Below are 13,623 nucleotides of genomic sequence, written 5' to 3' on the forward strand. Positions count from 1 at the left end.
CAAAATAAGAAATAATGCTTCACTGTCCCAATAATTATGGAGGGCACTGTATGTACAGTATACTGAGAAGGCACAGAAGGGGGGATAGGACAGTCAATCATAGACCATTGGCATCCTTGAAGAGGTGTGTTTTTAGGAAGTTTTTGAATGAAATGAATGCATTTGCATGTGTGGGGGGAGTGCATTCCAGTTGCCTGGTGGCAAAGCAGCTGAAGGACCGGGCACCCACGGTGGAGAGGCAGAATGGGGGAGTGACAAGGAGACCAGCAGAGTTGAAGCGGAGGGAGCAGGAGGGGGATAGGCTGGGAGAAGGTCAGAGAGGCAGGTGCGTGGTTGGTTGTGGAGGGCTTTGTAGGTGAGGAAAGGTCGCTGGTTGGAATACCCGAGCCGACAAGGTGAAAAACCTGTCGATGTGCCCTTGATGCCAAGCTCTGACAATTGTTCGTTCTGATATTTTTACATTTCTTTCTATTTACTTTTGGATTATGTGTGTATTGTTTTGTATTGTTTTCTAGGTATTATTCCTGCACTGTTGGAGATAGAAACACCAGCGATAACATCTGCAGATCTGTGTACGCGACCAATAACCTGATTTGATTTGAGCACTTAAACCTAATTTTATCCCAGGGGTGCAGTACTACTATGGCTGACCCTGTAAAACAAACAGCAAATTTCACTGCACCTATCCGGTGTATGTGAAAATCTAAATAAATAAAACATTGCCTATTTTAGCCTATGCAAAAAAACAGACACGAAAAATAACTCAACATAGCTACACATCAACATACAGTATGCTGACTTAAATTGTTTACCTTCGTGCAGAATCAGGAGCATCGTGTGACGTGGGATTCTGTTGGCAGAGCACTGCCCATGAGCAAGCAGACTTCTCTTGAACCTCCACTATCCCAGAAACCCTCTCGCTGGAAGTCCATTTGTTCACGATAGACCCGCGCAACGGAAAGGCAGTTAACATGTCTGACAAGAAACAGACTGTAGATTTGGGATTATTAGAGGAGGACGATGAGTTTGAAGAATTCCCAGCCGAGGGTAAATTAATTCTAGTTCAATATGTTACTAATGTTAACCCGTTTTCACTGAATTGTCTTATTTAGCGACAACTTTTCAGACCGGGCCTAACAGTGACTCGGCTAGCTAGCTAGCAAGTTATGCTAACATCATTGAATAAAAATGTAACTAGCTAGTGTGCTAGCAGCTAACCAGCTAGTTAGATACCAATGTTCACTGATAGCTAATTAGCGATTGTACTGGCGACAACTTTACCTAGTTAAGCGTTAGCCAACTAAGGTAAACTATAATGTAAACAACACACAACATATAAAAGCCAGTTAATGTTAGTTAGCTTGCTACGTTAGCTATCTAGCTAGCGTAGTAACTAGTTGATTAAGAGTTACTTGTTCGGTAGTTGCTTGTCAACTAACGTTTATAATTCTCATAATTGTATTTATGTGTTCAGATTGGACTGGGTTGGATGAGGATGAAGATGCCCACGTGTGGGAAGACAACTGGGATGATGACAATGTAGAGGACGACTTCTCTAATCAACTAAGGTAGCAACCTCCCACCTTTTACTTATGACAAATCATTGTACCCCACTCAGCATCTCAGAAGTACCACTCCGTTTAAGGGACGTGATGCTTTGATTTTTGAGTAGGCCTATATGATTTGACATGATATGGCAATAGTAACTAAAGAGTAAAAATGGTTATGCTAAATGTTTAGCCACAACAGATTTCATCAGGCTTCAGACGGCGAGTCTCAGGAGAGGAGAATACTTGGTAGTTGTAGGGTGTCCAATCAAAAAATGCATGTTTTGACCAATGGTTAAAATAATGTTAATTGTGTAGATAATCCTCTAAGAAAACTAATGGGCCAAACCCTGCACCATTGAGAGCATCTTGACTGTCTGTATCACAGCATGGTATGGCACCTGCTACAGAGGGTAGTACGTACGGCCCAGTACATCACTGGGGCCGAGCTCCCTGCCCTTAAAATGGTCAGACTCCAGTAGGGCGGTCCAAAACAAACAAAAAAATCTTGGCTTACCAAGAGTCGTCTGTTCTTTTGACCAATCGTTTGGTCTAAATGTTAAAACATGTATTTTTCCTTATAGACCCATCCTATGTGTTTTAATCAAATCAACTATTTTCACTGAGCTTGTGTGATGCTTTAAACACACTGTTTGATTAAATAGTTAAGACACACACATGACTAGAGGGAGGCTGACCAGTAGTTGATTTGATTGTGCTAGGCGGGGCTCAGACTTGCTGCACTGTGTAAGTGACTGTGACTAGCACCTGTTGTCTCTGTCCTCCCTGCTGCAGTGACCAACACAGAGTTAAATGCGCTGTACGTGTTGCTGAATCTGCAACATAATTACAGCCATTTCTGACTAAACTTTCCCTATCCCTCAACCCTTGCTCTCGTTCCGTGACCAATAGGGCCTGACCTATAGCATATCATAATCACTACAATAAATGGGGGGGGGGGGGTTGCGTTGCCGGTTTTGCATGTAATTTTGGCATTAATACGTGTCACGTATCAGTTTGCAAACAATGTATATATAAAAATCATTGAGTTAACCTCTCTTGGGCAGGTGGGACGCTACCGTCCCACCCATATTAAACTGATATTCAAAGAATTATAGATAACCATCTCCTTTATGCAACCGCTGTGACATATTTCAAAAAAGCTTCACGGGGAAAGCACACTTTGCAATAATCTGAGTACGGCGTTCAGAAAACAACAGCAGGCAATACAGATACCCACCATTTTGGAGTCATCTAAAATTTACATTTACATTTAAGTCATTTAGCAGACGCTCTTATCCAGAGCGACTTACAAAATGGTGCATTCACCTTATGATATCCAGTGGAACAACCACTTTACAATAGTGCATCTAAATCTTTTAAGGGGGGGGGGGGGGGGGGTAAGAAGGATTACTTTATCCTATCCTAGGTATTACTTAAAGAGGTGGGGTTTCAGGTGTCTCCGGAAGGTGGTGATTGACTCCGCTGTCCTGGCGTCGTGAGGGAGCTTGTTCCACCATTGGGGTGCCAGAGCAGCGAACAGTTTTGACTGGGCTGAGCGGGAACTGTGCTTCCTCAGAGGTAGGGGGGCCAGCAGGCCAGTGGTGGATGAACGCAGTGCCCTTGTTTGGGTGTAGGGCCTGATCAGAGCCTGAAGGTATGGAGGTGCCGTTCCCTTCACAGCTCCGTAGGCAATCACCATGGTCTTGTAGCGGATGCGAGCTTCAACTGGAAGCCAGTGGAGAGAGCGGAGGAGCGGGGTGACGTGAGAGAACTTGGGAAGGTTGAACACCAGACGGGCTGCGGCGTTCTGGATGAGTTGTAGGGGTTTAATGGCACAGGCAGGGAGCCCAGCCAACAGCGAGTTGCAGTAATCTAGACGGGAGATGACAAGTGCCTGGATTAGGACCTGCGCCGCTTCCTGTGTGAGGCAGGGTCGTACTCTGCGAATGTTGTAGAGCATGAACCTACAGGATCGGGTCACCGCCTTGATGTTAGTGGAGAACGACAATGTGTTGTCCAGGATCACGCCAAGGTTCTTAGCACTCTGGGAGGAGGACACAAGGGAGTTGTCAACCGTGATGGCGAGATCATGGAACGGGCAGTCCTTCCCCGGGAGGAAGAGCAGCTCCGTCTTGCCGAGGTTCAGCTTGAGCTGGTGATCCGTCATCCACACTGATATGTCTGACAGACATGCAGAGATGCGATTCGCCGCCTGGTTATCAGAAGGGGGAAAGGAGAAGATTAATTGTGTGTCATCTGCATAGCAATGATAGGAGAGACCATGTGAGGATATGACAGAGCCAAGTGACTTGGTGTATAGCGAGAATAGGAGAGGGCCTAGAACAGAGCCCTGGGGGACACCAGTGGTGAGAGCGCATGGTGCGGAGACAGATTCTCGCCACGCCACCTGGTAGGAGCGACCTGTCAGGTAGGACGCAATCCAAGCGTGGGCCGCGCCGGAGATGCCCAACTCGGAGAGGGTGGAGAGGAGGATCTGATGGTTCACAGTATCAAAGGCAGCAGATAGGTCTAGAAGGATGAGAGCAGAGGAGAGAAAGTTAGCTTTAGCAGTGCGGAGAGCCTCCGTGACACAGAGAAGAGCAGTCTCAGTTGAATGCCCAGTCTTGAAACCTGACTGATTAGGATCAAGAAGGTCATTCTGAGAGAGATAGCAGGAGAGCTGGCCAAGGACGGCACGTTCAAGAGTTTTGGAGAGAAAAGAAAGAAGGGATACTGGTCTGTAGTTGTTGACATCGGAGGGATCGAGTGTAGGTTTTTTCAGAAGGGGTGCCACTGTCGCTCTCTTGAAGACGGAAGGGACGTAGCCAGCGGTCAAGGATGAGTTGATGAGCGAGGTGAGGAAGGGGAGAAGGTCTCCGGAAATGGTCTGGAGAAGAGAGGAGGGGATAGGGTCAAGTGGGCAGGTTGTTGGGCGGCCGGCCGTCACAAGACGCGAGATTTCATCTGGAGAGAGAGGGGAGAAAGAGGTCAAAGCACAGGGTAGGGCAGTGTGAGCAGGACCAGCGGTGTCGTTTGACTTAGCAAACGAGGATCGGATATCGTCAACCTTCTTTTCAAAATGGTTGACGAAGTCATCCGCAGAGAGGGAGGAGGGGGGGGAGGGGGAGGAGGATTCAGGAGGGAGGAGAAGGTAGCAAAGAGCTTCCTAGGGTTAGAGGCAGATGCTTGGAATTTAGAGTGGTAGAAAGTGGCTTTAGCAGCAGAGACAGAAGAGGAGAATGTAGAGAGGAGTGAGTGAAAGGATGCCAGGTCCGCAGGGAGGCGAGTTTTCCTCCATTTCCGCTCGGCTGCCCGGAGCATTTGTTCTGTGAGCTCGTAGTGAGTCGTCGAGCCACGGAGCAGGAGGGGAGGACCGAGCCGGCCTGGAGGATAGGGGACAGAGAAAATCAAAGGATGCAGAAAGGGAGGAGAGGAGGGTTGAGGAGGCAGAATCAGGAGATAGGTTGGAGAAGGTTTGAGCAGAGGGAAGAGATGATAGGATGGAAGAGGAGAGAGAGAGCGAAGGTTGGGACGGCGCAATACCATCCGAGTAGGGGCAGAGTGAGAAGTGTTGGATGAGAGCAAGAGGGAAAAGGATAGAAGGTAGTGGTCGGAGATTTGGAGGGGAGTTGCAATGAGATTAGTGGAAGAACAGCATCTAGTAAAGATGAGGTCAAGCGTATTGCCTGCCTTGTGAGTAGGGGGGGAAGGTGAGAGGGTGAGGTCAAAAGAGGAGAGGAGTGGAAAGAAGGAGGCAGAGAGGAATGAGTCAAAGGTAGACGTGGGGAGGTTAAAGTCACCCATAACTGTGAGAGGTGAGCCATCCTCAGGAAAGGAACTTATCAAGGCGTCAAGCTCATTGATGAACTCTCCAAGGGAACCTGGAGGGCGATAAATGATAAGGATGTTAAGCTTGAAAGGGCTGGTAACTGTGACAGCATGGAATTCAAATGAGGAGATAGACAGATGGGTCAGGGGAGAAAGAGAGAATGTCCACTTGGGAGAGATGAGGATTCCAGTGCCACCACCCCGCTGGCTCGATGCTCTAGGGGTATGCGAGAACACGTGGGCAGACGAAGAGAGAGCAGTAGGAGTAGCAGTGTTATCTGTGGTAATCCATGTTTCCGTCAGCGCCAGGAAGTCTAAGGACTGGAGGGTAGCATAGGCTGAGATGAACTCAGCCTTGTTGGCTGCAGACCGGCAGTTCCAGAGGCTGCCGGAGACCTGGAACTCCACGTGGGTCGTGCGCGCTGGGACCACCAGGTTAGAGTGGCAGCGGCCACGCGGTGTGAAGCGTTTGTATGGCCTGTGCAGAGAGGAGAGAACAGGGATAGACAGACACATAGTTGACAAGCTACAGAAGTGTTGTTTCTTGTATTATTGTCTCCTGTGTCTTTAGAGAACTGTTTCATTTTGATATCCTTTTTCTTCTGTCCTGATTTTCTCTTTCTTTTCTTCTGTTAACTAGATATTCTTTGTTGTTCTTCGTTAGCTAGCTAGCTTCTTCCAAAAGAGTCCCTAGCAACTGCTTAGCAACTGGTAAACAATTCAGCTTGCTAAGATAACTATTTTTCATAAAATTGTAGTTATCTTCTTTGTTTGTTGCTTGTTTTTTCTCCTATTCAGTCTTGCAGTTTTCTTTTGCTTTTTTCCGATGTACTTCACTCTAAAAACCATGTAAATTTCAATATTTGTAGGAGCTCATTTTTCAGCTGCTGCTGCTCAAATTGGAGTTAAAATCATAAATTGCATTATAAATATTCACTTACCTTTGATAATCTTCATCAGAAAGCACTTCCAAGAATCCCAGGTCCACAATAAATGTTGTTTTGTTCGATAAAGTCCCTAATTTATGTCCAAATACCTCCTTGTTGTTTGCGCGTTCAGTAAGCTACTCCAAATGTAGGAAGCGTGCCCAAAATTTGACGACGAAAAGTTAAAAAAAATAAGTTATATTTACGTTCATTGAAACATGTCAAACGTTGTATAGCATCAATCTTTAGGGCCTTTTCAACATAAAACTTCAATAATATTCCAACCGGACGATTCCAATGTCTTGAAAAACATTATGGAACACAGCTACCTCATCACGTGAATGCGCGCCACAAAACTCATGTCATTTTCTGAGTCACCAACTTCCCGGCCTTCTTGTTCGCTCTCTGTTCACTGCAAAAGCCTGAAACTAGGTTCTAAAGACTGTTGACATCTAGTGGAAGCCTTAGGAAGTGCAAAATGAACCCTAAGTCACTGTATGCTGTAAAGGCAATGACTTGGAAAGACTACAAGCATCAGATTTCCCACTTCCTGGTTGGATTTTTCTCAGGTTTTTGCCTGCCATATGAATTCTGTTATACTCACAGACATCATTCAAACAGTTTTAGAAACTTCAGTGTTTTCCATCCAAATATACTAATAATATGCATATTCTAGTTTCTGGGCCCGAGTAGAAGGCCGTTTAATTTGGGTACGCTTTTCATCCAAAATTCCGAATGCTGCCCCCTACCCTAGTGAAGTTAATAAAGCCTCCATAAAAACATGGTCTGTTTTTTGCTTTCTTCAGTAAGGCAGGTGTTTCAGCCTAGCTCGATCCTGACTAGTCTCCCAGTCCCTGCCTCAAAAAAACATCCCGACAGCATGATGTTGCCACCACCATGCTTCACCGTAGGAATGGTGCCAGGTTTCCTCCAGACGTGACGCCTGGCATTCAAGCCAAAGAGTTCAATCTTGGTTTCATCAGACGAGAATCTTGTTTCTCATGGTCTGAGAGTCCTTTAGGTGAAAGTTATTTGTTTCTGGCTATTTTGAGCCTGTAATCGAACCCACAAATGCTGATGCTCCAGATACTCAACTAGTCTAAAGAAGGCCAGTTTTATTGCTTCTTTAATCAGAACAACAGTTTTCAGCTGTGCTAACATAATTGCAAAAGGGGTTTCTAATAATCAATTAGCCTTTAAAATGATACACTTGGATTAGCTAACACAATGTGCCATTGGAACACAGGAGTGATGGTTGCTGATAATGTGCCTCTGTACGTCTATGTAGATATTCCATAAAAAATCTGCCGTTTCCAGCTACAATAGTCATTTACAACATTAACAATGTCTACACTGTATTTCAGATCAATTTGATGTTATTTTAATGGACAAAACAATGTGCTTTTCTTTCAAAAACAAGGACATTTATAAGTGACCCCAAACTTTTGAACGGTGGTGTATTTTTTGTTGTTGTTGCTATTGCACGACTAAAGATATCTCGGTGGACCCAACAGCCTGTCGACTAAATGGGGTCAGCCCTAGACTCAAGCCACCCAAGTCATAGACTGTTCTCTCTGCTACTGCACGACAAGCGCTATCGATGCACCAAGTCTGGAACCAACAGGACCCTGAACAGCTTCTACCCCCAAGCCATAAGACTGCTAAATAGTTAGTCCGGTAGCTATTGGTTATCTGCATTGACCCTTTTTTTATATATATATATTTTGAGTCCTCTCACACTGCTGCTACTGTTTATTATCTCTCCTGTTTCCTAGTCAGTTACTTTATCCTATATGTACATATCTACTTCAATTACCTCGTACCTCTGTACATCGACTTGGTACTGGTACCCTGTGTAAATAGCCAAGTTATCCTTATTCATTCTATATTTCATTGTCTTTTTTACTTTGCTTTGTTGGAAAGGGCCCGTAAGTAAGCATATCACTGTTAGTCTACACCAGTGGTCACCAACCTTTTCTGAGTCAAGATCACTTTCGTAGTCAAAAAGAAAGCTGAGATGTGCACCACAGATTTAAAATTTAAAAATAATAAATGTCTTAAGTATAACATAATAACAGTTTTGTAGGAATGAGGTTTGTGCAGTAGACCTAATACATTATCACAGCGTATTGGCTAAATGCCTGGCCTGCCAATAAGGTTCTTCTCAGACCATATTATATTTTAAAACTCGAGCTTTGATAAGAAAATAGATCAGTTGGTGTGTCACTTCCGAGGCACAGCTGAGACTAAATTGATGTAATTTTAAAATGAGCTTTTTTTATTTTACTGTGCTGATGGTACCTGCATCTGATGGTCATGGTCCTTTCAAGACAACTGGGAACTCGCAAGCTCTACAAAGATGCCAGAGTTTCCGACTTGGAATTCCGAGTTGGATGACATTCATAACGATTTTTCCCAGTCTGATCAAATTTTTATTTCACTTCCCAGTTGTCTTTAACACTTGGAAGTCTAAGATTTCCAAGTTCTCACTTGTTTTGAGCACTGCATTAGTAGTTCCTTTCACAGTCCCTGCTCTCTCCTTCCTTTCCTCCAGTGAGACTGACCAGAGAGAGGGGACACGGTCTTCCACCTGATGGTGGAATTCTAGTCGCACCGCATCTGCCTCAGGCACAAATTCATGTTGTTCCTATGACCAGAGAAAGGGAAATATTCCTCCATATTAAAATGAACACGTCAAGTTATTCATATTTATAAAAACGCAGGGCTATCGATACACTTGGCTACTCATTCATTGCAGCTGCAGCGCAAGTGGAAGTAGGGAGAAGTGCATTTTATGCTTTGTAATAGTGTTGAACAAAAACAATGAAAGTGCTTTTAATTTGAACTCACTCATAGAAACAGCAGCTCGTTGCGGTATTCATTGACAGTCTCTCTGGTCATGGTTTTAAAAGTTAGGAAATCTCACGTAGGCTAGTATCAAACTTCTGTGGCCTTGGTCGTGGAAGCTGTAGGAACGGTGATTTGAGCTATCCGATTGGCCAGCACAGTAGGCGAATTCGATTTAGCCACAGCTCTCCTGGTCCATTGGGCAGGCAGTTATTTATGTACATTTTTTTCATACAAATTATGTTTCCAAAATAGAACACTTTGCCTACCCGGTGCGCAGGGCTTCTGAATCAACTTCACTTACCGCCAACAGAGGAAAAAACAAAAAAGGAGTGCAAGCCTTTGACTTTTCTACAGAAATGTTTGGTCATCGACTAGGAATGCCTTGAAGATCAACCACTGATCTACACCTTTTAAAATATTTGTTTTATGTCTATCATAATCCGTTCAAAAGCTATTGGAGTTTTTACCCTTGTACGATGGTCAGAATTGGGGTGACTAAATCAATGAAGGCCAGAGAAAAAAGTGGTGAAAACCCTGGAAAACTGCATTGCGTCAGCTAGGCTGGATTCTGTGCAAAAATGAAGGCTGCTGGCTACCTGACAGGCTCACTTTCCTGTTGAACTCGTCATATTTCTTATCAAATCGGCGGGACATAAAACAATATAGAGGCAAGATAGATATCGATTTTGAGACATAACGTATTTTCATATTAGTATATGCTTTTCATATTTGAAATTCCTGTTATTTTTTTCTCACAAAAACAAGCATATCTCTGAAATGTCAATGGAGCACTGAGCGTATACCAAGCTTTTTATTCTCAAATCCTTTTACATTTAATTCAGCTCGTTTCATGCTAATTCTGCTTTTTGCGACCCGCGGTAACAACTTTGACATGGACGGCCACAAAATGTGAAATCCTCAGTTGTTACGCGAAACCTGCTTCGCCATGTCAACCAAGCTCAGTGTTTATTATCTGATGTATTAGTTTACGAAATCTGACATTTAGGATATAATGTTAATTATATGTTAGAGAAAGACCCCACTGAATGATTCAGAACATAAAGAATCACATAAGTCTTGGTAAAATGTATTTTATGACATAAGGGAGTGAAATTTCATCACCAAAATGTGTTTTCATCTAGTCTTTTTATCAATGCTTCATGAATGGTGAGTGGTGATCTGATTCTTGAGTTGATAGCATCCGAACGTACCAGGAGGATTCAATCGGACACTCTCGTAGAAATCCGACTTCCTGAGTAGCCTAACCTCTATAAATGACCCTCCTAAATCAGAGTTCTAAGTGGGAAACTCAAACCAGAATGATGATACCCGAGTTCACGTGTTGTGACCTTTCATCACTGAGCTTTTTTTCTTTCTTACCAAGAAGATGGTAAAACACAGCCATTTACAACCTTGATGATGTAGCCTACTTAATTTGATCCATCCAATCTATTGTTTGACATACTGTCAAAGTAAGCAAGCCAAATGAATAATAATAATAATCAATCAGCAATGTTAGCCATCTTATTCGTCTAGCTAAATTAAAGTTTAAATCTCATTGGTAGAAGTTGTTCCGATTTCAAAAGCACCTCTGAAGCTTTCGTGACATGTTTCAGAGTTCACCAACTGAGCGTTAAGAGAATGCATATTGTCTGGTGGACGAGGCATTCTGTTGTCTGGATAGGCCTGATGAAGGCTCCTGCTTCCAGCTCTTCATCTTCATGGTGTCTCTTTTCTTACATAGGGAGATTTCTCTGCATAATTGCGTGTCATAATGATTATGCAGGCTTTGAATAATACGGACAGTCTACAATGTGTGCTTCTTTTGTAATCATTGTCAGCAATATGTGTGTTTATTTCTGGACATGTTTAGGCTAATCATGTTGAATAATCAACTGTTCTATTGACTTGAAGTGGCCAGTCTGTTTTCATTTTTGAGTGTAAGCTACTTCAGACAATTTATATTGCATTGTTTTATTCAAACCTTTTATGGCTGCTATTAAGACATTTATAGAAGACCACATATATGATTATGTTATAAGTCTATAACCTAGTACAAGTAGGCCGTAGCTGCCTGCGTTGTATTTCTTCAGTCGTATAATAAGAACTCTTTTCTCAATCAACATAGATGGCCACCTGTACTTTAACCTCCGGCACTGCTTAGATGTGTTCCAAATGGCGTCCCTTTCCCTACTTTTTATCAGGGCCCATAGGGTTCTGGTTAAAAGTAGTGCACTAAATGGGGAATAGTGGGCCATTTGGGACATAACCCTTGTAATCACCTCGATTGACTGATCCTTTTTTTCCTCTCTGCAGAGCGGAGCTGGAGAAACATGGGTACAAGATGGAGACGTCTCAGTAGCAGCCGAGTCCACACGGCTGTTGAGATCGGATAGGGATGGACTTGATATTTATAACATCATACTTGAAATGGAGGATGTTTAACTTGCTAAACTCGCACACATTTTTGTACGAAACCTTAGCACGAGTAAAGTGTTTCACGAGTAAATTCCCCGCTCAGAGTTATGTAGACATTAAAGATGGTTATTTTCAAGTATCTGTCCACATACTCTTATTTATGCACATTTTCCATCTTTATATATAATCAGCTGGTCAGTTACTGCTTTAATATAAATCCATATTTTACAGGTTTTGTGTTTTTACTATAATGACCACTTTGGTCCAGGGCTTTGGTTTAACATCCATTTAAATACCACTTTTTGTTAGAGCCATTGATTTAAATGTAGCTTTACTGCCTGCGCAACACTTAACCTACGTTTTAATGGTCCAGTAATTATTGGCCTGTGTGACACACTCCATCTATTTTAATCCACAATATGAATGTTGCATGATGTTAGTAAAGAGTCAAGTGCTGCACTGCACATTTTTCCATTGTAATGCTCTTAGTTTGAAAACTACCACCCATTTTTCACATGGTCACTCTCCAATATTAAACCATTCAATGAACAGGTGTGTGTCAGTCAGAAGTGGATGGGGAGACACACACACACGCAGCGAGATGTGTGCATAAATTGTGTGTACAGTGTGTGGGTGGGTGTGTGTAGGATGATCCACACACAGGGATGCGTGTTCCCCTCTGCTGTCTACATTCCCTCTGAGCTCATGGCGTTGGGGCTGGGTCTCAGTCTGAAGGAGAGATTATCCACTGCCGTGTTTGTCAGGGGCAGGGAGGTGGTCTCAGCATGGGGGCCCCTGCCCTGCCTGGGCCTGCCCTACTCCCGACCAGGCCCTGCTTTTCCGGCTCTGCACAGCAGGGACCCCTGCACTGAACCGAGGCCAATTTAGCCCAGCCACACTCGCCCCTGCATTTGTGGACTCTCAGTCCCTCTGTCTTAAAGAGAAGAAATGGATGCCAGTAAAACCTGCTGTATAAGAGCTGCTTCCTCTCCTCCAGTGTTGCTCCCTCTGCTCTTTATATGTTGCTGGTAGACCTGCGTTAGCTTCTGTGGGAATAGCAGTTAGGAAAGTTTTCTGCACATACTGTTTTCCAGTGTTTCTCTACATATTATGGTTGTATTATTAGATACAATCCTGATTTCCTGTTCAAAACAAAATGGGTTGATTTATCTCGTCTATCCTCCACCACTATAGGCAAAACAGACCATCCTGTCATCTGTCTTTTCCAGATGATTTTACATCTATGATCTATTGCTCATGGCTGTCGTTCGTAATGGTGTCTTTTTAAGGTATGTTCTCTGATATTTGTGAAGTTGCACAGGTGTAAGTCCTCAAGATGAGGGTATCTCTCCAGAGGGTATAACTCCCTCTTCACCAGTGATTATGCCAAACACTCGTCTGCAGACCACAATCCAACCGCTCCCTTGTGTGTAAAGCCCTTATGACACGTTCTGATCTCTCCAACTGTTCAGAATGGAATTTCAATTAGTCCAAAATGAACATTTGGTGTCTTTAGACTTTATAGACCCCATTTGAACTTGCAGTTGTGGGTTCTACTAGTGAAATATAAAATGTATACATTTTGACACATTATTAAATGGAGGATGTGGGACTAAGATTGACACAATACACAAAGATGCTCACGTTTACTTATGCCGTTAAGCTAAGTGCCAAGAGCCGGATCATTATTTTAATTGTTGGAAAGGCAACGGAGTGAGAGAATCGGTAAGTGTGAGAAATGGAGAACACAGCCATTTTGTTTGTGCTGAGAGCGGCAGGTTGTCTCCCTGTGTTGGGGTTTGAGCAGGGCCTCTGCCCCCCCCCCCCAATTGCTTTTCATTTGCCTAACTTTTGTCATTCATTTATGAGCCACATAATTCACCTTGACATGGGCAGTCTGCCCACTTTTACCAATATTAATGTGTCAACAATCACATTTCTAGTTTGAACTGAACCCCAATGAGGATGTATTTTTGGAAGGTAACAGGATTTCAATTTGGAACACTGTTTCATCAATAGACTGCTACAGTTGCTTTTGTCCACTTTGTCAA

At 43.5% G+C, this 13,623-nt stretch overlaps 1 protein-coding gene across 1 annotated transcript; it reads left to right on the forward strand.

Moving 5' to 3' along the window:
• Nucleotides 1-887: 887 nt before the first annotated feature.
• sem1 (SEM1 26S proteasome subunit) lies at nucleotides 888-11,708 on the forward strand. The gene is made up of 3 exons (XM_014178471.3): nucleotides 888-1,047; nucleotides 1,475-1,568; nucleotides 11,471-11,708. Exons 1-3 carry the CDS (start codon nucleotides 972-974, stop codon nucleotides 11,514-11,516), a joined length of 216 nt encoding a protein of 71 aa, XP_014033946.1. The 5' UTR covers nucleotides 888-971; the 3' UTR covers nucleotides 11,517-11,708.
• Nucleotides 11,709-13,623: the final 1,915 nt, after the last annotated feature.

Source organism: Salmo salar, chromosome 27, assembly GCF_965601325.2.
Source record: "Salmo salar chromosome 27, fSalSal1, whole genome shotgun sequence".
Classification (NCBI taxonomy): Eukaryota; Metazoa; Chordata; class Actinopteri; order Salmoniformes; family Salmonidae; genus Salmo; species Salmo salar.

Excerpts from the sequence above, each read along its gene's own strand:
- sem1 (XM_014178471.3), top strand. The coding sequence starts at position 972 with ATGTCTGACAAGAAACAGACTGTAGATTTGGGATTATTAGAGGAGGAC. Across the intron at positions 1,048-1,474 it reads TGAAGAATTCCCAGCCGAGG|ATTGGACTGGGTTGGATGAG; the intron begins GTAAATTAATTC and ends TTATGTGTTCAG. Across the intron at positions 1,569-11,470 it reads GACTTCTCTAATCAACTAAG|AGCGGAGCTGGAGAAACATG; the intron begins GTAGCAACCTCC and ends TCCTCTCTGCAG.